Source organism: Dermacentor silvarum, chromosome 6, assembly GCF_013339745.2.
Source record: "Dermacentor silvarum isolate Dsil-2018 chromosome 6, BIME_Dsil_1.4, whole genome shotgun sequence".
NCBI lineage: Eukaryota > Metazoa > Arthropoda > Arachnida > Ixodida > Ixodidae > Dermacentor > Dermacentor silvarum.
The window spans coordinates 166,956,832-166,980,540 of NC_051159.1; the positions used below are offsets into that span (position 1 = coordinate 166,956,832).

At 46.1% G+C, this 23,709-nt stretch overlaps 1 protein-coding gene across 3 annotated transcripts in view; it reads left to right on the forward strand.

Annotated features, from left to right (window-relative positions):
* The window catches only part of LOC119457028 (uncharacterized), a 334,439-nt gene that overhangs the window by 305,856 nt on the left and 4,874 nt on the right, over positions 1 to 23,709 (forward strand). For 2 of the 3 annotated variants that reach the window (XM_037718852.2, XM_049669783.1), the window contains exons 15-24: positions 451 to 561; positions 1,181 to 1,387; positions 1,967 to 2,272; positions 9,221 to 9,475; positions 15,029 to 15,313; positions 16,478 to 16,810; positions 18,066 to 18,191; positions 18,950 to 18,980; positions 20,346 to 20,437; positions 22,366 to 22,493. In XM_037718852.2, the coding sequence (XP_037574780.2) occupies positions 451 to 561; positions 1,181 to 1,387; positions 1,967 to 2,272; positions 9,221 to 9,475; positions 15,029 to 15,313; positions 16,478 to 16,810; positions 18,066 to 18,191; positions 18,950 to 18,980; positions 20,346 to 20,437; positions 22,366 to 22,493 (1,874 nt within the window). The remainder of the gene's footprint in view (positions 1 to 450; positions 562 to 1,180; positions 1,388 to 1,966; positions 2,273 to 9,220; positions 9,476 to 15,028; positions 15,314 to 16,477; positions 16,811 to 18,065; positions 18,192 to 18,949; positions 18,981 to 20,345; positions 20,438 to 22,365; positions 22,494 to 23,709) is intronic. The other variant, XM_049669782.1, reaches the window with a different exon arrangement.

Consider the following 23,709-nt stretch of genomic DNA (forward strand, 5'->3'; position numbering starts at 1 on the left):
AGCATTCTGCTTGGCTACATTGCCTCGGGAGAGGCTGATAACGGGATTTAAGTATAGAAGATTGAGAAAAACAAAGACATTGCACGCTTGAGCGCTATGAGATTGTAGATCCCCTCAGGTACCAGTTCTGTTTAAGTAATGCGGACTTTGTATAGGTGTTTGGTGCGGAAGCATAGTATTCAGTCTTTGCCTTGGAACTTGTCAAGAACGGGCGTAAGGTGCTCCTATGGGAGCCCAAACTCAACGGTAGTGGGCGATGAAACGTGCGGTAGTCTCACTATAGATGCATAGGGTTTTCAGTCACGTCAATGTAGAAAAAAATAAATAATTACCTAAATAGTTTATTGGTCTCTATAATTTCACAGACAGATGAGAGTGAACTTTATACAGCTAAAATAACAATTGTTTCATAGCATGCTCAAATGGTTTGCGGGCGACCTCGTTTTGCAGTGCCTCCACGAACCGTGATAGTGTTGGACGAGCACGGCCAGAGGCAGGTGGACGTCCTTGGCCCGTACAACGAAGGAGCGACTGTGATGCTCGTCTGCGAAGTTGAAGGCGGTGAGCTCCGCAGCGCATGCATTCTACGCACGTGTACGCACGTGAGTGCTATGCTGCGTGGGAAGTCCGAAAATGAATACCACTAATAAAAGCGACTATAAAATAATAATGTTGGCTTGCTGTGTGTACATCTTCATGCTTGGGAATAATGTTAGTTGTTATGAAAACGCCGGCGTCCTCTCCGTTCAACTGGTGTAGTACCTCTTTTGGTCTGTGTTCACGCCACAAGACTTCATTTCAACTGCCTTAACTGGTTTGGTCGCCACAAAGAGAGAGAAAGAATGAACTTTAATGAAAAGGATCGCTCAGAGGCCTAAACAACGAAACGTGCACTTATTAAGTTGTATTGAAAAAAAAAAAAAACGTTCTGTTCGCGAATGTAAGGGTAGATTGGTCGTGTTGAATGCCCTTTTGTAGGCAGCTTCGGCTCAGTGTACAGGAAAGACTTCCGTGCTAGGCTAAAGCAGACTAAAGCAAACAAAATCGCTTGGAGGAAAGAAGAAAAAACAATAGGGGTCCTCGTGCAGCAGAGTCTAACAACAGACAACGCTTTACGTATATGTAATTGTATGGAGCTATAAACAGATAAACCATGTGTGTTTTCTATTGGATTGCGCAGGCGATCCTCCCCCCGAAGCGCTTTGGTTCCGGGATGGCGAGCTGGTGGATACCAGCTTTTCGGTGCTGCGACCGCAGGGCGTGGTTCGCAACGAGCTGCGCCTGGGTCCATTACGGCGCCGGGACCTTCTCGCCGAGGTCGTATGCAGTGCTTCCAACAGCAACCTCACGGAACCACTAACGAGCAGCCTCAGGCTTGACTTGAATCGTGAGTTCGAGCCGCGCCAAGTGCGTACTCTGTATGACGTTTCGCGAGTCGGTTGGGCACGCTGGTTCCTTCTGCGCAAAGCACGAGACTAACAAGTGGGACAAACATTACGGGGCTCTGTATTGTGTGCAACGAAAGCCCAAGTCGTGGCTATAGCATTTGTCACAACCCGTGGCTTCACATTCACGGTGAAATTAAAGAAGAGTTGGCCACCGGAATTCTTTTTACCGCGTGTATATTCAGTTAACGGCTATGATATCATCACAAATGTTATTCAGGGCTTATGGCTTAAACTTAACTTCCTAAAGTAACACCGGTGCTATTAGAGACTACGTATAGTACAGAGTTCCATATTAAATTTTACTACCCGCAATTATTCAAGTTGCACCCACAGCTCATTACACAAGTAATTATGCATAGATCCTCCATCGGAAAGCTGGTGGCGTGGCTGGGAGTAAAACTGACAACCTCGAGCTCTGTAGCGAAACGCCATAGGAACTGAGACACTGCGTCGAGTGAGTGATTGGTATCTAATTCTCATCGTGATAAACAATGCGTACGCCATTTCACGATGCCCAGTAAAGCCGACCGAGGTGAAGGTGACACTGCCGGCGCTGTCCGGTGACTCCGCCCTGGTGGCCGACGAGGTGGCCGAGGCCCAGTGCCTTGCCGTGGGAGCGCGGCCACTGGCACAGGTCGCGTGGTTCAAAGGTGGCCACAGGCTGCTGCACGACCGCCTCGTGTCGCAGGAGGCCGGCTCGACGCTGAGCGCCATCAGCTTCGTGGTGCGCGCCGAAGACCACGGCGCCAAGCTGACGTGCCGCGCCGACAATCCAAGCCTGCCTGGCAGCGAGATCAGCGACTCACTCCTGCTCGACGTCCAGTGTGAGCACTCTTCAGTGCATGTCCCCATAATCTGTGCTTTTCATAATCCTTTTGCATCACACTGGTACGAACCATTCGCAAAATCTGTACGCGATGTGTACGTGCACAAATATGTCATTCATTGAAAGGAAGAACAGCGCGATTTTCAATAAGTATTGTCTTGCGCCAGTTGGTGCTTGGCTGTCAGTTTTGGAAACCTGCAGCGTACTTTTTGCAATATTATGAATATAAAATACAAGTACTAAAAAAATATGAACAGCAAGTTCACCACCTTCGTCTCAAAAACACTGTGATATAGAGGCCAAATATGACAAATAAGCAACCCTTAAAGAACATAGCGTAAGCAAAAACGAGTATTTGAATAAAATAGACGTAGAGCTTCATAAATAAATTACAGAGGTTGAGCGCTTGCACAATGGGACTGATTAGGCGCACTTGAACAGAGGTCTCGAAGTATTTCAGTCCAATAGCATTTCATAACGGCGTATACCGGCAAGCTGCTCCTTTACATTTTGCAACGCTTTCTGAAGAAAAAAACAGTCCCAGTTTCGCCCGAAACGCGAAGAATCGATTGTGATAGAAAATTAGTGGACAGCTATACGAAGTAAGGATATTAGTTTTATCGGTCGTATAAACTTGCAAACATTCACTTACTAACTAAATTAACAAGCACAGGGTCACGCGTGCACACGTAAGTGTGAACACATCTCGCTCGATGACCGCGGAAACTCGCTGTCAAGACGCTGCAGTCTGGAAGTGCGGCAGCAGCAGTAGCCAATTGACCTTAGTGCTGTCTCTCGCTTCAACGCGAACTAAACGTCGAAAGCACAGCGCATATGAAGCTACCGGCACTGGGCATACTTTGTGCACGTCGCAGATCGCTGTCCAGATACGGCGCGCTGTTATCGAATTTGGGCTTTATACAGAACATCACGGCGACGACCACGGCGACGGCAGAAATGCGCTTCGAGTGTCCATATAATTGCTATCGCAATAAACGAAGACATTTGAAAGCGTCAGCATATCAAGATATCACAATAATTTCACATATCAGCCGAACAAAACTATGGAAAGCCCCATGCCACAAACGGCGTCTACGATTTTATGAGTGCGCTCGATCATGTTCCCACCGTTTTCTTTCAGAGCTGTCAGAGCCCTGTCCGTGCTTACTCTTCTGAAGCACAGTTTGCTCTCTCTTCCATATACCTGCGGTATAGGATCTAAATCTTCTGGCCACCGGTTTTGGAGTGCCACCTTTACTTTCCGTATAAATTCTTCATGATCATATTCTTTCTGACTGCTCATCGGGTTTTTAACACCCATGGGTATTCATTAAATAAGTCACGTGGCTTGAATGAGGCACCTTAAAAGATGAAATGGTAAATAAAGAGCTCTACAAGCTGTGAACCTATGCTAGATTAGTAAATCATGTTTCGGGGACACATAAAACATTAGTTCTATCTCGCCCGAAAGTTGGTAAGCCAGAAAAGGCGCAAGGACAAAGGGAAGGTGGTGACCTTACAGATTTGGACAACGTCTGTTCAGTGCTAATTACCATTTTGTCGACAAAGAAGGATTGTATTGCCTTATTAAGTAACAAAATGGCGGAACCTCGCGACTTTTATTACTTTCTCTTCACAAGAACGGCTCACACACTCGGAAATACTTTGAAATTCGCGACGAAACACTGAACGTACCGGCGCTTTGGTATACGCGCGATATATAAAGGGGAAAATTTTGGCCGTTATTTTCTGAGCTATAGTACAGAATGTTTTTCTCACGCATAAATTAAATCAGTGTCTCGCAAGAATACTTTATGATCCTTGGAAGGGGGTCCTCACGCACATATTCTTTGATTTGCGACAGTAGAGTCTCCTGGTCACCACCGATGGTTAAGGCGGCGAGGCAAGCGTCTGTTGTCGGCCGCCGCACTAAGACGCGTTGCTTACGGAGCTCGTCAAAGCTCTGGCACAAGGTCGTAAGCTCAGCTACCGTGCGTGGGTCCTTCGTCAGCAGCATCTGAAAGGCATCGTCGTCAATGCCTTTTAAGATGTGTTTAATGTTTTCTGGTTCGGGCATGGACGGATTCAGGTGCGTGCACAAGTCGATGACTTCTTCTATGTAGCTGGTGAAATTTTCGCCTTGCTGCTGCGCAAGTCCGCGGAGGCGCTATTCGGCGCAGAGCTTGCGCACGGCGGGGTAGTCGAACACGTCTGCGAAGCGTTTCTTGAACGCACTCCATGTAGCGAAGTCGGATTCATTGTTGTGGTACCACAGGCTTGCGACGTCTTTTAGATATAACGACCCATTCTGTAGTTTCGACGGGTTGTCCCACTTATTGTGGCCGCTCACCTTTTGGAATGTCGCCAGCCAAGCTTCCACATCGGGGTCATCTGTTCCACTAAAGAAGGTAGGGTCGCGCTGGCGCAGCGCGCCGGTTACGAAGACCTGCTGAGATTGGGCGGCGGCTTCTTGGGTGGTTTCGTCAGGCATTGTCGGGGCAGGTGGTAGCGTCCGACTTCGGAGTTTTAGGTTTGCAGACCCCGCATATCCACTGCTTTGGAAGGGGGTTTATTAACGTTGGACGGCAGGCGGAAGGATTGCACGATGGGCACAAAGTCTCAGCCGGCGTCAGCAGCTCGCGATCTACGCTCGCACCTCCAGCCAAGACAGAGTCCCACTGGTGCATGCGTTGCTTCATGCCTACTACAACCCTAAACTTATTTAATGTTGCCATACGAAAGCAATTGACTGAGTGTCTTGCTGTTCGAAAACAAATCCGCTACTGCTACAGGCATTACCTCAGACTACTAACTGCCGTAAGCGTAATATTAAAATGAGTGTAAGATGGCGTAAATTTTGTGAGCGATTCGCAGCGACCAGCCATCATCTGTAAGTTGGTTGGGTGAACGATGTACGACGCGACTGCGCGGTAGTAAAATTGGATCTTCTAGAGCTCAAAATAGAGAAAGAAATTGTCCTTTATTTTTTCGAAAGTTGTGATCATGGTTCGCGCGTAATTTGATTTATATGCAAGGGGAGAATGTGTTCTATAAATTAAGCAAATTTCCGTGATATGCAGCACGCGTGCCAAAACACAGATAGCAAACCAAAGCTTCGTGATGCGAGCTTTCCGTGACTACACAGCTCTTGCAGTGCATGTTGTACGCTGGCTCCGTTCTTTTCAAGAAACCTTCAGCCTTTAATGTTTCCTAACACGAGCTGCTTCTATTATTTTGTTTATTTAGATCCTACAGGGTCAACATAAACCAATTCTAAGCAACCGATTTTGTGCTGCGCTCAGTTGGAAAGTAGCACTGAATACGTCTGAAGACCGACAAAAGACGATTATATAGAGTGCAGCGACCTCTAAGCCTAAATCATGGTGGGGGCGAACAAAAGGGACCCAGCTGCTGCGTTGTTTAAACGTATTATTGACGATTGACCCAACACGCTCTACGATCTTTCCTATGCTGCTTTTCCCGTAACTTGTAGGCATGCACAAAAAAAAAAAAATCACTTCGATTATCTTGCACGCTGTGCGTAGCATCCAGCTCATTCTTTCACAAAACGCAAGCTTACATGCCCTCTTCGGAACGCAAATCGAATTTCCTTGGAAAGAATCGTTCCATAAGCCCGAAACTTTAAGCGTTTATTTAGTAAACGTTGCGGTATAGACATAAACCTTCATTGTACCGCGAGCGCTCTCGTGTATAAGATTATTTGTGGCTGGACATTTTAAGCTTCTAATCAGTGAAGATATCCGTGAACAAACAAAAAAAAAATACCCTAAAGATTTTTCGGGACGCAAGAGAAGAATAGTAAAAATTACTGCACGAGGAAGACGTTTTGGACATGAATAACGACGCCTCTAGCGGCAGCGAGCTGGGAATATGTGCTGAAACGCCGTTTTTCGTGAATATTTAACTAGATAAGCAAGAAACTGGAATGTAGAGGATGGAATATACGTGCGAAGTTTCACAATAGAAGCGTATCTAAATCGCTATATTTCACGCTATGATTTGAGGACAAAGTAAAGCGTTAATTGAAAAGTAGAACTCGTTGTATATATGAAATTATGAAATTATAAAATGCCACCAAGCCCGCCCCGAAGCTTTGGTTGCATGTGTTTTATAAACTTCAGAAGGGTTCATATTTTACGAACTCGGGTTCAGAAGGGTTCATATTTTATAAACTCGTACATCGCTTTCGAATAAGCGGCTCCAAAGTGCATGATACATTTTTCGAAAGCCCGAATTTTTAGAAACAAAGCCGTAAGGTTTGTGGTATAGTAGATGTAAACCTCGCCAGGCCTAAACATTTTAACCCACGCCGCAGCTGGACAGTTTCGCGCTCAGGGGTGCTATGAAAGATGCCCCGAGTTTCTCGCTCGTCCGAGTTTGCTCAACGCTTATCGCAGCAAGCGCCACGCATTGCTATCAACGCAATATTGCAATAACAATGACTGTCCCGCAATTTACACATTTGGCGTAAGCCGCTTGCCACGTCTTTCTGGGACGCGTCATGGGCGTGTCTTCACTTTCGGGGATTCTGTCTATCTGTCTATGCACTGTCGAATGCTAACAGGGAATACCTTTCCTTTTCGCTTTCCTCTCTTTCGAATATAGGTAAAAAAATAACACTTTATAACTTACTTGCACAGGTAATGCACTGGGTGGAATGATAAACAAATGAACGAAGGCACCGACGACGGTTTGACCACCTGACTCCTTTTTCGGCTGTGTATGAGGTTGAGGCCAAGTGATGATAACCCAACAGTGAGTCTAGATAAGTCAGTGAAACTGGAGGCGCGCCGTGGATTGAATTTTCTATCTTTATGCCATTAGCTCATTCATCTGAGGACATCGCCTGCGCTCGCGGAGATCCCGAACTTTGCCAAACTCGGGCCTTCCTGCGTAGCACCTTCAGGTGTAGTTTTGCGGCAAGGCAAATATGTGTTCACTGGTTCGATTTCAGGAGTACCCTGTCATCTGTTTGACATGTCGCGTCAATTAATTTTTGCGTCATCGTCGGTATAAATGTCTCAGTATACATGCCACTCACTTGGCGAAAGAAACTACGTGGTTTCACAGGTTGCTTGTCGTCGAAATAATGGGTTACTGTCCTATTTGCGTGAAGGCAAGATACGTGCGTTAGCAAACGAAAGTTTGTATCAGTTGTCGATGGGAATACACGGTGGAGCGCGAAATGCTCTAGACTACTTTGTGTTAAGCAGATTGTTCAAAATGAAAGAAGCTGAAAAAATGTGGTTGATCCCTCTTATATAGGAATCGGTATAGAACACGAAAGTGAAACGTGTCTTCACAGAAGTAGTGTAATGTTTATTGCACATTGATATATAATGTCTATTGGTGTTTTGTGGCTAAAGCGCCCTTAGGCGTTGATGCACCCACGCTGACGCCTGGTGGCACGTCTCCTCCATCACGACTACCAACGTCGATGACCATGAGCAACCGTCGTGCATATGGAAGCTGCACTACGCTGCACACGCTAGCACAACAGCGAAAGACGAAGCACGTAACTGACACACTAATACAACGCGCAAGACAAAGCACGTAACTGAATCGTCACCGAGTCAAATCAGCGCGTACAGCGCGTCGTAATTGCAGCCTCCGCGATCAACTTCAGAAACATTTTCAGAGCTAATTGCGGAGGCCACGCTCCGCTGTGCTGAGTACGGTGAACGCCACCTAGGTGGCGTTGGTAGTGCTTCTTGATGCCAGCGTCCCTTCGAATGCGGGCATCGAGGCGTCGTAGTGCTGAGACCACCGAAGCGTTCACTGTCGGTGCGCGTTAGTGTCATAATGCAGTACTTCTCTTTTCTACTCGTAGGCGGCGGCACCGCCCCGAGCAAGAGCGCGGGTACACGGAGGAGTGTTAGATATATAAGGCGCGTCTGTGTAGCTCTCTGCAAATGCGTTTGTGGCGCAATGGGTTAAACGCTCGGCGATCTATCGTCGCGGACCGAGAGGTCGTGGGTTCGATTTCCAAATTTTGCATGTTTGTGGAACTTTTTCTTCTGGTTTCTTTCTTTGTATTATGTTCTATGACGTATTTCCGTGACGGAAATACGTCAGTGAAGTCTTGGTGGACCCCGGCATAAAACACTTTCGTGTTAAAAAGAAAAAGAAAACGAAAAACGAAAGGCCCTAATGTTGCAGTGCGAAGTGAAAGCATCCGGTGCGGCGTAAAAAGTATGCTGCAACGCTATGTTCCTCTTATGACGTGTTGTGTCTTTCGGCGCACTCAGTGAAATTGGAAGGGAGGCGGTCGGAAACAAACGTGCGCAACGAACGTTCCTCTCTTAAAAGCTGCCCAGCTGACGCCGGAGCACGCATCGGAATTTTGGCGACTCCAGCTTGGTATACAATAACCGCAACTTTGGTGGCAGATTTGCGTGCAATGCTTACATTACGACGAGAAATGTAGTTGATTGTACGTGTCCTAACAAATACATACATACATACATACATACATACATACATACATACATACATACATACGTACACACATACACACACATATATTCGTATATGGGTGAGTGTATGTATGTGTGTATACATACACACACACGTGTGTGTGTGTGTGTGTGTGTGTGTGTGTGTGTGTGTGTGTGTGTGTGTCTGTGTTGTGTGTGTGCGCTCAAGAGATGCTTTTATCCTCTCAGGGAACACCGTGTAGTGTGCTCTCCTAAAGTGCTGCTCAAACGCCGCTTCTCAACTTAAACAAGTGGCTGAGGTGGACCTCACGTTTGCCCTGCCTAACATTTTCGCTGGTAAAACGTCCATAAGAATAGATAATATTATTTATTTTTCTTTAATATTGCTGGGGCGTAGGTAAAGGCGACTACAGCAAAAAAGTGAAAGTAACTGTTGTTACTAGCAAAGCCCTCGACATTGTAATATTGTTGACCGCATTGTTGTGCAGATCCGCCAAGGATGTCACTAACTTCATCCGATCGTCGACCACGTGAGGGCGACAACGTGACTCTTCGATGCGACTGGAGTGCCAACCCCGCTGTAACCGCCATCTGGTGGCGTCACGACGGCCGCCTATTGGAGTGGCGCGACGAGTTTGTCGACCTGGTGAACGTAACAAGGGCGCAGTCTGGACTGTACGAGTGCCTGGCCTCGAACCGCCTGGGCGAGGGATACAGCAACCAGATTCGCCTGTCCGTGTTATGTACGTTCTCGGTATAGAGAGGCAACGTTATAGGATATTAGGCAGCGGTGGTGGTGGTTGCTGCAGGTGTGTTTAGCCTGGTGACCGACGCGTGCAATTGCTCAGTCTGAGCGTCTTTTTTCCATGTCACTTGTGTACAGAACCGCATATCTAACTAACCAGTCTCTGTTAATATGCAAAAAAGTCTTAAAGCTTCCTTGTGGGCTATGATAGACCCGTCAACCGATGGTGACAGTGCCATCAACCGCCGTGGTTGATTGGTGGCTATGGTATTGGCCTGCTAAGCACGAGGTCGTGGGATCGAATCCCGGCCGCGGCGGCTACATTTCGATGGGGGCCAAATGGAACAACACCAGTGTACTTAGATTTAGGTGCACGTTATTTGGACCACCACCCCCAGGCGGTCCAAATTATTCGGGAGTCCCCTACTACGGCGTTCCTCATAATCAGATCGTGGCTTTGGCACGCAAAACTTCACAATTTTTAATTTTAATGTGCCATCAACGCACTGTTTCCAGAAGCACGCATGTGGACGCTTGGGAACATGCTGCAGTATTCTATACTCATGTTCACGGATAGGGTTTAGTGGAGCGCGCCGTGTCATCACCATTAAATACTGTGACGCCATTTGGCAGACGGAAAGAAAGGTACTTTCGTGACAACAGTAGGGATTTTCGTTAGCCTTACGGCTTCAAAGCAGACAACTTCAATGAAACAGGACGACCATTCAATCGCTAATACTTTGTCCTCGAAGTCATATGTTGCTAAGCGAAATCAAAGGCGAGGAAAAGCACGAAGAAAGGTGCGATTCGAAGCGTCTGTCCTCGGCGCTGCTGTTTTGTCACGTCAGCTACGCAAGCCACGTAAAGGCCGCTACTCTAAACGAAAACAATGTGCGTGTGCGTGCGTAATCCACAAAGCTACTGACATCGCTTAGCGTACCCGCTCTTTGTAGTAGCAATTTTCTAGGGTACGTGTTGATTGATTTGATTGATTCTCGGGTTTTACGTGCCAAAACCAGTTCTGATCATGAGGCACGCCGCAGTGGAGGGCTCCAGATTAATTTTGACCACCTGGGGTTCTTTAACGTGCACTACAACGCAAGCACACGGGCAAAAATTTCGCCCAGAAGGTGTACGTGTTGGCTCTGCGAAGACTGGCGGATTCAGAATGTGTGAGAGTAGTCGTATACCGCATTACAGGACAACGTAGATGCGAGCGGCAGTATACGGGGTGATCATTATTAAGATTCACTGATTTTTAAAAATTGCCCTTGGCAGATAACATAATTGTAGTCCTTGAGCAGAATTATTCAGGGAGGCGGACATTACTTGCACGAGAAATAAAAACACACATTCAACTATTTTAAAAATTTACTAATTAACTTCTTATTTAAATACTTCACGCACGTATTGCAATTTACGAATTATAGCCGGTGAGTTTGCAAGGCGTATGCATTGGGAAAGATTTTCCAGAATCACAGCTGTTTGGAGATAGGCGCAATCAAAGTCGCCGTAAACATAAACATACACTGTTGTTCCACTTACATTTTTTAACAAGACGCTCTTTATGTATTGAAGCACAAAAGTAACTTGAACGGCCCTGTACTTCGTTCCACGCTTTGGGAAATAATACCTCGAAACTGGTGTCATCCTGGAGATTCATTTCAAGTGGATACGTCTATCAACCTCACCGGCTGCAATTCGTAATGTTCCGCAAAGTAAATAATTGAAAGGGTAATTTGGGAATTTTCTTGCGATATTAACTATATGGACACTTCAAGCGGATTTCTGCCGCCGCCGTCGCCGTCTTCGCCGCCGTGAGGTTCCATATAAAGTCCAAGGGTGATGATAAAATCGTCGCCGCACGCCGTATGTGCGAGTGAAAGCGCGCGGGGGACGCGTGCTTTCGCGGACAGCGAACGCACGGCGGAGAGCAAACGCGACTTCCATCGCGCGATAGCCGTGGGGGTGTGGGAGGAAGGAAGGGAGGGAGGGGGGGGGGGCGACGCTGTGCTGCGGCACCAAATGCATATCTTGCAACCGGGCGCAAGGGGGACTGGCGACTCAATCTCCCACGCGAAAGGAGGAAAGCGGGAAGGCAGCGCGGGAGAGGGGGGGGGGGCAGTTTCTACTCTGCCAACAACTGCGCACTTATACTTTGCGTCGGTGCGGGCTGTCGTGCGCACCGTATCTTGAAAGTGATCTCCACACGGCTCTGACCTTTGTGTGCGATGTGCCTTTCGCCGCTCAGTTTCCGTTGAAGCGATAGACCGCACGAACCGTCGCTCGCTGCGGCGTTCGCGATTGCGCACGCCAGCGTTTTGACAGTGGTTGTCTGCGGTCATTCAGTGTGATCTATTCATGTTTGCTTGTGCGCACTGACACCACGCTAACTCAGTTGGTAAGCGAATGTGTACTAGTTTATGCAGCCGATAAAACTAATATCCCTACTCCGTATAGCTTTCTACTAATTTGCTATCGCAATTGATACTTCGCCTTTCGGGTGAAACTGCGACATTTTTTTGACAATTAGTTGAATATGCGTTTCAATTTCTCGTGCTAGCAATGTGCGCCTGTTCGATTAATCCAGCTCAAGGGCAATAATTTTCCTATCTGCCACAGGCGATTTTTAAAAATTCTGGTAAACTTGAAACTGATCACCCTGTAGACACTGGTGACACCTTGCGAGAGTGCTTCAACTCTATCAAGCGTAACATTTAGCAAGAATAGATTGTATTATACACTTATCTGATGATGCAAACATGTCGAGAGAGATGTAGTGACCGTGAAAATATTTTTGCACCTTTTTTTTGCATAAAGGAAGATTCGTGCGAAGAAAGAGTGCCTGTGGCGCGGTTCGATGGTGCACCGCAGCGTCTCAAGTATTACGCACCAGCTCTCCTGCTCTCGCTGATAGTGTCCCGATATTGCGCTATGCTTCTATGTGAGTGCGTATCCGCTATTCAAAAATTTTCCCATTATTCTAAAGATTGAACTTATCCCAAAGTGCTACTTGACATTGACAACGTGATTAACAAATTTGTTCGCTTCATTACATTATTTCTGTTTTATTCGGTTTGATAACAGCAGCGCATCGATGAACGATGAAAGGGAGTAAGGGAAGAAACCACAGGCTGATTACTTTGAATTTTCTGAGGGCCAGAAAAGGGAGGGATGGAGGACTGAGGGAGAAGGAAAGGGAGGCAGGGGATCTCTTTGAGACAGACAGAGAGAGAGAGAGAGAGAGAGAGAAATAGCCTGAAGGACACCAGTCAAGAAAAGTATTAACATATCCTGGAGAACACGGGAAACTGCTTGTCGACAAAGACAAAGAAAGCGCACGGGTGCATTCATTTCCCGAGAGAGCTATCTCTTCGGCGACCGATAATCTGACGCGTAATGCGGTCATTTTATACGCAAGGGAGGTTCAGGTCCTTTGCAAGTAATTGCGGTATTCTCGACACTGTGCATGATTGATAGATCCTATGGCAACAAACGCAGCATAAAGGGTGAGGAATGGTTTTTCAGCTCGCCGTAACGCTTGTAGATACACCTCCTTTGTTTAAGAAGCGCGAAGACCTTATAGGAGACACGGAGACACCCCCTTCTCCATTACACGCGAGTTTATTGGAGCCGAAAATATTGCCGGCTGAGGAAGCGACCGCGGCGTGGGCCCGTTTATATTTCTTGCAGAAAAAGTTAAATTATGTGGAAAGTGCGTTTGCATGTATATATATTTTTACTCCCTCCGCGTGCGCATTGCCTTCTGCGTGTTGCTTATCGGAGCATGTACCGTAATTGTGGTGTCTATAATCGGCACCTGCTAAAATCTGTAGGTGCGAATTTCTGGAGAAAATATAAAGAACAAGAAATGCTTCTTTTTAAGGTAATGTATAACTGCAATTTATTCCACACGATCTAATTTTGGTTCAAAGTATTTTTGGGGTAATGTATCAGTGTAAAACATCGAAGGGGAATTAGTGCTTGGTTTCTTTATTTCAAACACGCTTATGCTGAAAGACATAGCGCCTAACAGTTCCACTATATTTGTACCTTCTAGTAAGAATGTGATATCGAAAAATTTAACGGCGTAGAGGCCGCACGTGTGAGTAGTCCTCAACACACCAACATTCAACGTCGGGACAGTTGTAAACGTTTAATATTGTTTCGAAAAAATTAGCGTAGCTTGCACTAGTGGCGCAAGGCTAAAGAAACAGCGAAGCTGATCGGCACTTAGCACTACCAAGTCATCGCCAGCATTTTCCGGAATTTATTGATTATTGATCTATTATCGATTACCTATTGTTTGGCTATCGATTGGCTATCACAACTGATTGGCTACGTAGTTTGGCTAGGCTAAGCACTACCAAGTCATCCCCGCCATTTTCAAGAATTTATTGATTATTGATTGATTATCGATTAGCTATTGATTGGCTATCGATTGATTATCGCAAGGTATTGGGCACGTATTTGGGCTAGGCTAAGCACTACCAAGTCATCCCCAGCATTTTCCGGAATTTGTTGATTATTGATCGATCAGCTATTGATTGGCTATCTATTCGCGATCGCAAGCTATTATCCACGTATTTGGGCTAGGCTTAAATACCTTCGCGAGTTAACAGGAGTAGGTGCCATTGCGCTTGAACCCTTTCTGCACTACCGCCAGGATCGGCTCACAATATCTTTTCGCTCTGCACGGACTAACGGTCGGCTTAGACAGCTCCTCTGTAAAAAGTAGCAGCCATTTCGCTTGATTTCGTTTCTTATTATTTTTTTTTTTGTACGTGATTGAGTCTTCTTGGATGGCAACGTTGGGTGTTGTTCGTTGCCATCTTCATTCAAAATTATTGCACTGCGCTATCTGTACCGGCGGTTCGATGTGTTTACTATACAGTTATTTCCATCATTTAGGATTTCTTGATTACTCGTTCACCTAAAGTGCGTTGAGGTTGGTGCTTTCAACAATTGGAAGTACTTGCGCAGTTGGTCTCAAAACAGTCATATTCACTCCCAATTGTTGACCGCCGCGATAAGAAATTTCCCGTGCCGGCGCCATGTCATTTGATATCGCATCGTTCTCGCGTGTGACCCCCCCCCCCCCCTTACACAAACACAAACACACACACACACACACACGCACACACACACACGCACACGCACACGCACACGCACACGCACACGCACACGCACACACACGCACACACGCACACGCACACGCACACACACGCACACACGCACACGCACGCACGCACGCACACTTTTTTTCTCTTTTAATGACAGGATGCAACAGGAAAGACTGGCGCCTTTAGTGGCACCGGCTATTCCTTGTCACGTGGCAAACAAAATGAAGTTGCAAAATATTGCGAGAGACACTGGATACAATCAGAAAGCATGAACACAAAAGTCTGCACATGCGTCGGGGAAGCCACAGAAGATAAACACGTACAGTTGCGTAACTAAATACAGGTACTTCTACGTGCAGTGTTCCGCCCATTTCTCTCTATACGTATATGTCTGATCCTCTACTCCTTTGCTGCTTTCGCGAGTGCAGTCGCTCCCGAGTGTGCCGAGGGCCAGCGGGAGGAGTACGCCGCGTCGCCAGAGCTGCGTGTAGCTTGCGAGGTTCGCGCCAACCCGAGCGACGAGCTGCACTTCGAGTGGCTGGCCAACACCACGAGGCGCATGGGCCGCATCAACAGCCTGGCGGTGAACGGAACCCGGGCCCTCGCGCGGGCTGTCGCCAGCAGGGAGCTGGAGTACGGCCTGCTGCTCTGCTGGGCATCAAACAACGTGGGAAAGCAGAGGGAACCGTGCATCTTCCGCATCGTGCCACCCGGTAGGTTACCCAGCATGACATCATCGTCATCATCAATTTGTTTTTGCTCCTTTATGAAAAGAGAAGCGTATAGTCAATACGTCTAGCGAGTATACTAATAACATCTAGACCTGACCTTGCAGGAAAACAAACAAAAGTTAATAAAAGCTGAGGGCCACGCCAGGAGTGGTAGACCGGAATATAATAGGCTCAATGCTGATAATTTGGAGAATGGCAGCACCTATAGAAGAACGAAAGCGGACAGCGGATGTTCCTAACCGTAAATGAAAGTGTAGTAGGTCAGGTCATGCTTTGAGCTGAATAACTATAAGGCCATCAGTAAGATATTTACTGAATGTGTGCGCAGGTGAAAGAACCGCTGTCGTTGTTGGCTGATAATTAGATTGAGGGATCCTCCTTCTAATCCTCAGCTTCAAGGTGCAGGCTGCAGTCGGCTGGCACAAATAAGAGATGACTGGTAATTACCGGGACAGGCCCTCATGACTGCAGTGAACCTAGCGAAGCTCTGGAGGATGATGATTCTTTTTTTTTTTTTTTTGCGGAACAGGTTAATCTGGATTGACTGTGTTTTATGATGCTACCGACAGTTCAAGCGTTCGCAGTGATGGCAGAGATTTATTTATTATTTATTTATTTATTTACACAATACTGCAGGCAGCAATGCTGCCCAAGCAGGAGAGGGTTTACAAAAGAACATTTTTTAGTAGTTTTTCAAATGAAACATAAGATGTGCATTCAACAACAAATTCCGGTAAATGATTCCATTCTTCGCTCGTAAGTGGAAAAAATGATTTCTGAAAGATATTAGTGCGGGCAAAGTACGACTGGACTACTTTAGAATGAAAAATACGTGCCGACCTGTGTGGAGCAGGGGTAATATATGTGGCATTTGCTAAACCAGTTTGATTATGAAACAATGAGTAAAAAAAATTTCAGCCTGGCGATTTTACGGCGCACATGGAGCGGATCCAGTCCAAGTTGGCCTAACATACCAGAAACTGACGACGAAGTTTTGTAGTCGGAGCAAATAAACCGTGCAGCCAGGCGCTGAATTCTTTCAAGTTTATCAATTTCCTTATTACAGTATGGGTCCCAGCAAGGAGAGGCAGATTTTTGTGTATTTTTTATTTGTGATTCCTGTTTTCTTTTTTCAATGCTTCCTAGCACCCCCTGGAGACCCTCACAACTGCACCGTTGCCAGGAAAGGTCCGGACAGCGTTGCGGTCAGGTGTCGTCCAGGCCCCACGGGTGGTCTGCCAGTGACTTTCTTCGCCGAGCTGCTCTCCGGAAGAGCCTCGTCGCCGTCTTTACTGCTGCCGCTGATAAACGCGACCGCTACCAGGTGGCCAGAGTTCAGCTTTGCGGGGCTGCAGCTAGGGAGAGTGTACCTCGTTCGCGTCTACGCCTCCAACTCTCACGGCCGCAGCGGCGTCATGGAGGTGCGATTTTCTGCGGGCCGACGACTGCTGCACGAAGCCGAGCCTGCGGCAACCATTGGTGAGCGCAGTTGACGTATCTGTAGCAAATAAACAAGCGCACAGCTGTACGATGATTGAAATATTTTTGTAATCACTAACTTAAAAAAAAGGGACAAGAAATAAAAAAGAAAGAGAAAAAAAAAGGCCCGTTCAGCAACTCATTCACTGGTTCATTGAGCCAGCACGAGATTTATATACTTACCAATCCAATGCCCGCTTTCTTGTTTGTTTGGCTGTATATTGATTACGCAAAGAACGCAGAATTTTAAAAATCGTCTGTGGCATCTGGCATAATTCTAATCTTTGAGCTGGATTATTCATAGAGGCGGACATTGCTTGCATGAAAAATCGAAACGCCTATACAACTAATTTCCTCCTAAATAATTACTTTATGGTAATTACTTGGTATACCCGCTGAATGAGGATCCAGGCGTTTGCACTTTACGAAACGTAAGCGTCGACGCGCGATGCCGAGACGAACCTCGTTCTCTTCTTCTTCAGTCCCCTTGCTGTGTCACACCATGTGGCAATATTGCAATTTCCGAATTGTAGCCGATGAGTTTGCAAGGTGTATGCATATAGAATTAATTTTCAGGATGACACCAGTTTCTAAATCATCATCAAGCAGCAGCCGATCTTTATGTCCACTGCAGGACGAAGGCATCTCCCTGCGATCTGCAATTACCGCTGTCTTCCGCTAGCTAATTCCAACTTGCACCTGCAAGTTTCCTAATCTCACCACCCCACCTAATTTTTAGCCGTCATCGACTGCGCTTCCCTTCCCTTGGAATTTCAAGATATTTATTGCCAAAGTGTTCGTTGAAATGCAACGACGTTCCAGTTACTTTTCAGCTTCAATGCATAAAAGAGCGTTTTCTGACGAAATTAAGTGGAACAACCCTGCAGTTTTTGCCACTAGTCTGATGGCGCACATCTCGAAACCCATGCCATTCTCAAAATTCATTCTAAGTGGATATGCCTTGCAAACTCACCGGATACAATTAGTGAATTGCAATGTGCGCCGTAAAGTAAATAATTAAGAAGTTAATTAGTGAATTGTCGTCAATTAATTGATTATGTGTTTCTGCTTCTCGTGCAAGTGTTGTCCGCCTCTTCGAATAATTCAGCTCAAGGATTCGAATCAAGCTCTGCCACAGGCGATGTTTTTCAAAAATTCAGTAAATCTTTAAGAAATGACCACCCCGTATGGTCAACCTGTGGTCGCAGAAAGACCACCCCGTGCGCGGCTGCCTCACCTCCTCGTTAATGCGCAGATGGCAACGCAACCGCCCTGCCAGGCCATGTTCTCGGCTTTCTCGCAACGGTAGTGGTGACCCTCGCATGTGCGACAGTCTGCCTCACCGTTGCCAAATATCGAAAGCACAGACGAAAGCGAAAAGGTACGAACAAACAGTTTGAAGAGAAAGATATCGTTTCTCACGCTGTCACTACTTTATATCTTTTTTTTTCTTTTTCTTTCTCTTGTGGGGCTATAACCGCCCCCGCTTATTCTACTCATGCACAGCAAAGTTTAATTGCTCTGAAAGGTAAAAAAGAAGGAAAACGAAGATTTAATCGATAGGTTAATATTCTTTGCCTTTTCTTTTATTTGTTCCGTGGGCTGTAAAACGGGGAAAGAAGGATCAGGATTTTTTAACGAGTTTAGAACGCTAGGCTGCATGGAGTAATTATCTCGTTGCTTTTCTTTTTACAAGCAGTTCACTTGCTTGATGGTGAGGTGCCGATTCGTCTTAATTACGCGCTCGGCGGGTTACGGTTGTTAGTAAACGTTATCGTTTCGCCCATTCCCGCCGAAAGCAGCGAGCCGTAAATTAGGTGTATTTTTTTAGTTGGTGCTCTTGCGAAAGTTTTCAGAGAGCGTAGCGATAAGCGTTAAACGGGAGACAGAAATAGAAGCCTGCCGCACAGTGAATCAAGGCTTGTGCGTTTGCGAAGCGTTGTGCGTTTCCCGATGATATTGTGGGCTGCCTTGCGATATTGTCTAACGCATAGATTGCTTTGAACTTTCAGTCAATGAAATGTGCCGCTGGGGGTTTCACGGTGGTTTTATAAACGTGATGATAGCATGCCGATTCACTGCAGCGAATGGTTGAAACGTGCAGGACCTTACCATCATCTTTTTTTCTTCGTTCCTTAGCAGGCATGAAAGAATCCATCCAGCTTCAAAAGTAAGTCATACGATTCTCTTTTCATCATGCGTTGTTTTTGAGCAGGTTGCAAGCGTAAACGTGTTTTTTTTTACTCATCACTAACCCAAATATTCTAATATAACCTTCGGGCAGTAGGTCACCCCGCCTTATTTCCCCCTGCACTAATGCCCCACACGGGCACTGTAGGTATTGCAAATAAATAGATAAATAAATACAAAAATAAACAAGTACAAAAATAAATTAAAAAATAAATAAATGAATAAACAGATGCAAAAATAAACAAATACGAAAATAAGCAAATGAATAAATGAATAAATAAACAAACAAATAAATGTAATCTTACCGATGGCTGCAAAATTCCTATGATGTCACTCATTTCATGCTTAATGTGGCGTGGTTTCAGGTACTGCCTTGTTGTTTGTTGTTTACTAACAGTAGATGAGTGGGAACGCAGACACTCAATGGAGTCGGCTGTCCAAAGATATATTTAGAAAATTGAGGCTGCCCCTTTCTCCATGTAACACGCCACATATACCACAAACACACAAACATACTCAGTCGACAAATAAGCATAAATGTAAACAAGACAAGAATAAAACTACACTGAAGAAATGACCCATTTCCACCCACATTAAGTGACGGAAATTTATGTCGATTATGCAATAAAAACAGTGTTATATGCGCGCACACAAGTGTCATTGTTTTCAAAAAGTCCTGAAAGTAAATAATCAATATATGTAAAGTTGACAGAGATCTATGATTACAATCAAATCGATTATCCTGCTGGGTTCATATGCAGCACAGTAGGGTACTTTGACGCATAATGCGTTTTAGGCATCATTCCTGTCAAAGGCCTTTTGTGAGTATTCACGACACGGCAATTATCGCGCACTCGGAAGAAAAAGTGCATTCGAATGCGTCTGTGTATACCACTGTAAGTTTACACGCCACTGTGAGTCATTCCGTCGGGCAGGCTATACGTATCGATTTGAAGTGAGACCACGGCCATTGTGTGCTAGGACTCCAGGAATTCTGGAGGTTGTTTGCTCGCTGTCAATGCGAGCAGTACGTTTGGAATGTTTGTTTTAGCATTCTGAGTGCACAAGTAAGATTACTGATCACCACTTGAGAGAAAGAAAAACATCAAAGTTGTTGTCTGCGGGAAATTGTGGTGCATCAACATGAAATCCTAAATCAGCAGCGACACGGTGACAGTGATTGAACCGACCTCTCAAAATCAATCAATGAAGCAAAGGCCGAGAGAAATATTAGTGCAAACTAAATATAATATGAGCTGATGATGATAGAAGCGAACTTCAAATAAATAGAACAACCCATTCTGACGGCGAATGACCAGCTACTTTTTTTCTTACGCGTGCATAGGTCTTCACCGCAGAAAAGCTTCTGCGAGTGTGGCTCTGGTGACGTGGTCTACCAGTCACCTGATCTCATCACGAGCAAGTGCGGAATGTCGGGTAAGTCCTTTAGATTCTCACGGGGAACATCGAGCGCACTTTCGAACGTAGCCACGTCATCGTATCATTTAAAATAAATTACGGTGGTATAGAGGCAGTGAGTAAAACGAAAACGTGCACGAATCATGTATTTCCCAACCACTAGCACTATATGCGGGCGGAATTAAAAAAGAAGTTCTCATTCAACCCTTCAAGCGAATGGTCAGTAACGCAAGCACAATGTCTTAATAAAAGAGTGGTGGTGGTTGACGAGTCATAGCGTCCGCTATTGGAGATATTCAAGCGCTGAACAGGTTCTCAGAACTTGTAAAGTTGCCTTTACCACGACTAATGAGCTGGATCAATGCCAACGACACGAGCGATGGTGCTAAGTATGGCGCCATCTACTCTTAAAGAGAATACTGTAATGTACGGCTTTCACTTTATTTTTTATCTGCGTTCAAGGAGATGCTGGCGCCGGCATACGGTACCGGCTACTCCTCTCCTCTTAATTGGCACATGTACTCAAACCAATGCGAATGTTTCAAGCAAAGGGAAAAGACAAAACGTATAGAGACAGCAGTTCTAAATTTCATATAGACAGACACTCTCAACGTAAACGCACGAAAACAAATGCTCGTGAGCAGTTCACCATATACAAATGTTCTTGTGGAACTACAAATGACGATCCTCGTTAGGGCCGCGTCCCAAACACAACATTCGCGAACATGCACACAAGATCTGCCGGAACACGGTTACGAAAGGGAGCAATTTGCTGGCGTTTCTAGCTGCAAGTGCAGGCTGAAGCTACGTCGATGGACTGATAGACCTGCGCAGAAATTTTCCAGTACCCACCACGGTAGCTCAGTTGCTATGGCGCTGCACTGCTGAGCTAGAGGTCGTGAGTTTGACCCCGGCCGCGGTGGCCGCATTAAAATGAAAAACGATCGTGTAGTTATTTAGATTTAGTCGCACTTTCTAAAGAACCCCAGGTGGCCAAAATTATTCCGGATTCTCCCACTACGTCATGCTTAATAATCAGATCCCCCCCCCCCCCCCCCCCCCCATGGTTAAAAGCACGCATAAAACCCAGAATTTTGTTTTATAGCTGCCAGTGGCACCAACCACAAGTCATCTGCTGCAAAGCCGGGAAGTTGTATACTTGCGAAAAGGAAAAAAAATCTTTTTTTTTTTTTAGCAGGATACCACGCTGTACATTGTAACATTCGCGGTGCTGGTCGCACTCTACGTTGGGACCTGCAGATAAGATTGCCCCGCTTGCCGCGATATCTTTTTATTTTTGCCACACCCTGATTGGCTACGTAGCGCACAAAAAGCGCGTCGCTGCAAGAATAAAGGTGATTGTCTTCCTGGCACTGCGTGGGTCGTCTGTTCCTTGGGCCGGTCGTCCTGCCGCTCTCGGCGTCGAGCCGCCGAATACGTAACAACATCCCCCGATTTCTCGGCATGCGATTTTTCCTTGCTTTTCTCTTTCTGTCTCCGTGTTTATGTTCATTTGGTGTGAATGGTAAACCGAATCTGATGATGATGATGATGATATTCTTAAAAGGAGTGGTACCTACCCACTCGGGAAGATTGGTCAAGAGTCGGGCTGATTTTATATTTGTATTAAAAAGATAAGGGGGGGGGGGGGAATGAAACCACATTTATATCCAGCTAACCATTAGACGTTCCCTTCTCGTTTTTCTTGCTCTTGGTGATTTTCAGTAACGTTCTGTAACCACGTATGGAAATTGATGATGATGATGATAAGCATGCTACGCTATCTTTATTACTGATCACGCAAAGCTGCTTGCTACCGGCACACGCTTGGTATTATTTTTAGTATCGTGCACGGGGGAACATTTGTCTCTAGTTTATACTCTGACACAACAAACTTAGGTGATTACACGTTTACTCATTTCGCTGCTGTATTTCGGTGCATGCAGGTCAAACCGACATCGCCGCAGTGGCGCCCGTCCTTCATAGAAAATCATCTGGCGACAGCGGGTTGGATCCGTGCTACCACGAGACCAGGGTTATCGCCGGATCCCTGTCGCCAACCGTACAAATCAAGGTTTGTGTCAAAGAGCTTTGCTGTCGTGCATAAAATCTTAACCACTGCATTGCAGCTTCGCTTCACATGGGGTCCGACATGTGCGTTGGGTTTGCATAGATGTTTCTTCTCTCGCATCTCGCTCTGTGAAAGGGAAAGGCGTCCATATTATGTCTAAGATCGCTATTTTCCCTTTGCGCCTTCTGAGTATTTGCTGGAAAGGGCAAAATATTGCTTGCTGAAGGACAATGCAGCAGCTCATTATCAAAGTCCATTAATCTAACCTCGTGCGCCAAGAAACCAGTACTTTGGTGTCGTCATTACATGTAATTACAAATTTCATTCTCTTTTGGCATGGTTTAGTCATTGATGTTTCTACTGTTGAAGGCTACAAAACTGCTCGAATTAAAAATGAGTTTTCTTTAAATGTTTTTCCTTTGATTTTACTTTCTTCTTCAATCTATTTATTATTGATTTGGTCGCAAATGGCTGCTTGTGATACCACGACACATGCGTACTGACATATGCGCTTATTTCCATGACGCTCCTCATAATGGTCACGCCGGCGTTCTGAAAACGTACACTCGGCTGAGGCAGCGTTTCTACTGGCACGGCATGTATCACTTCGTGCGCCAGTACGTACGCGCTTGCACGGCGTGCCAAAGGCGTAAAATTCAACAGCGCCCTCCTGGCGAGTTACAGCCGCTCCCCTGCCCGGCCCGGCCATTTGATCGCGTCGGCATAGACCTATACGGGCCACTTCCCTACAGTTCCTCGGGTAACCGATGGATAATTGTAGGCGTCGACCACTTGACGCGCTACGCCGAGACTGCCGCACTTCCGGCGGCTTCTGCGCGTGACGTTGCCTTCTTCATCTTGCGGAACTTCGTTCTTCGACATGGAGCACCACGCGAACTGCTCAGCGACCGGGGGCGTGTGTTCCTGTCCGAAGTAATACAAGCCCTTCTCGCTGCATGCAGCATCGTTCACCGCAAGTCTACCGCCTACCACCCGCAAACTATTGGCTTGACAGAGAGGTTCAACCGCACACTCGGTGACATGTTGACTATGTACGTTGCCTCGGACCACAGTAACTGGGACACTGTTTTGCCGTTCGTCACGTATGCCTATAATACCGCCACACAAGCTACCACTGGCTTTTCGCCATTCTTTCTGTTATATGGCCGCGAGCCCTCGTGTACAATGGACACCCTGCTCCCATACCGACCCGACGCTT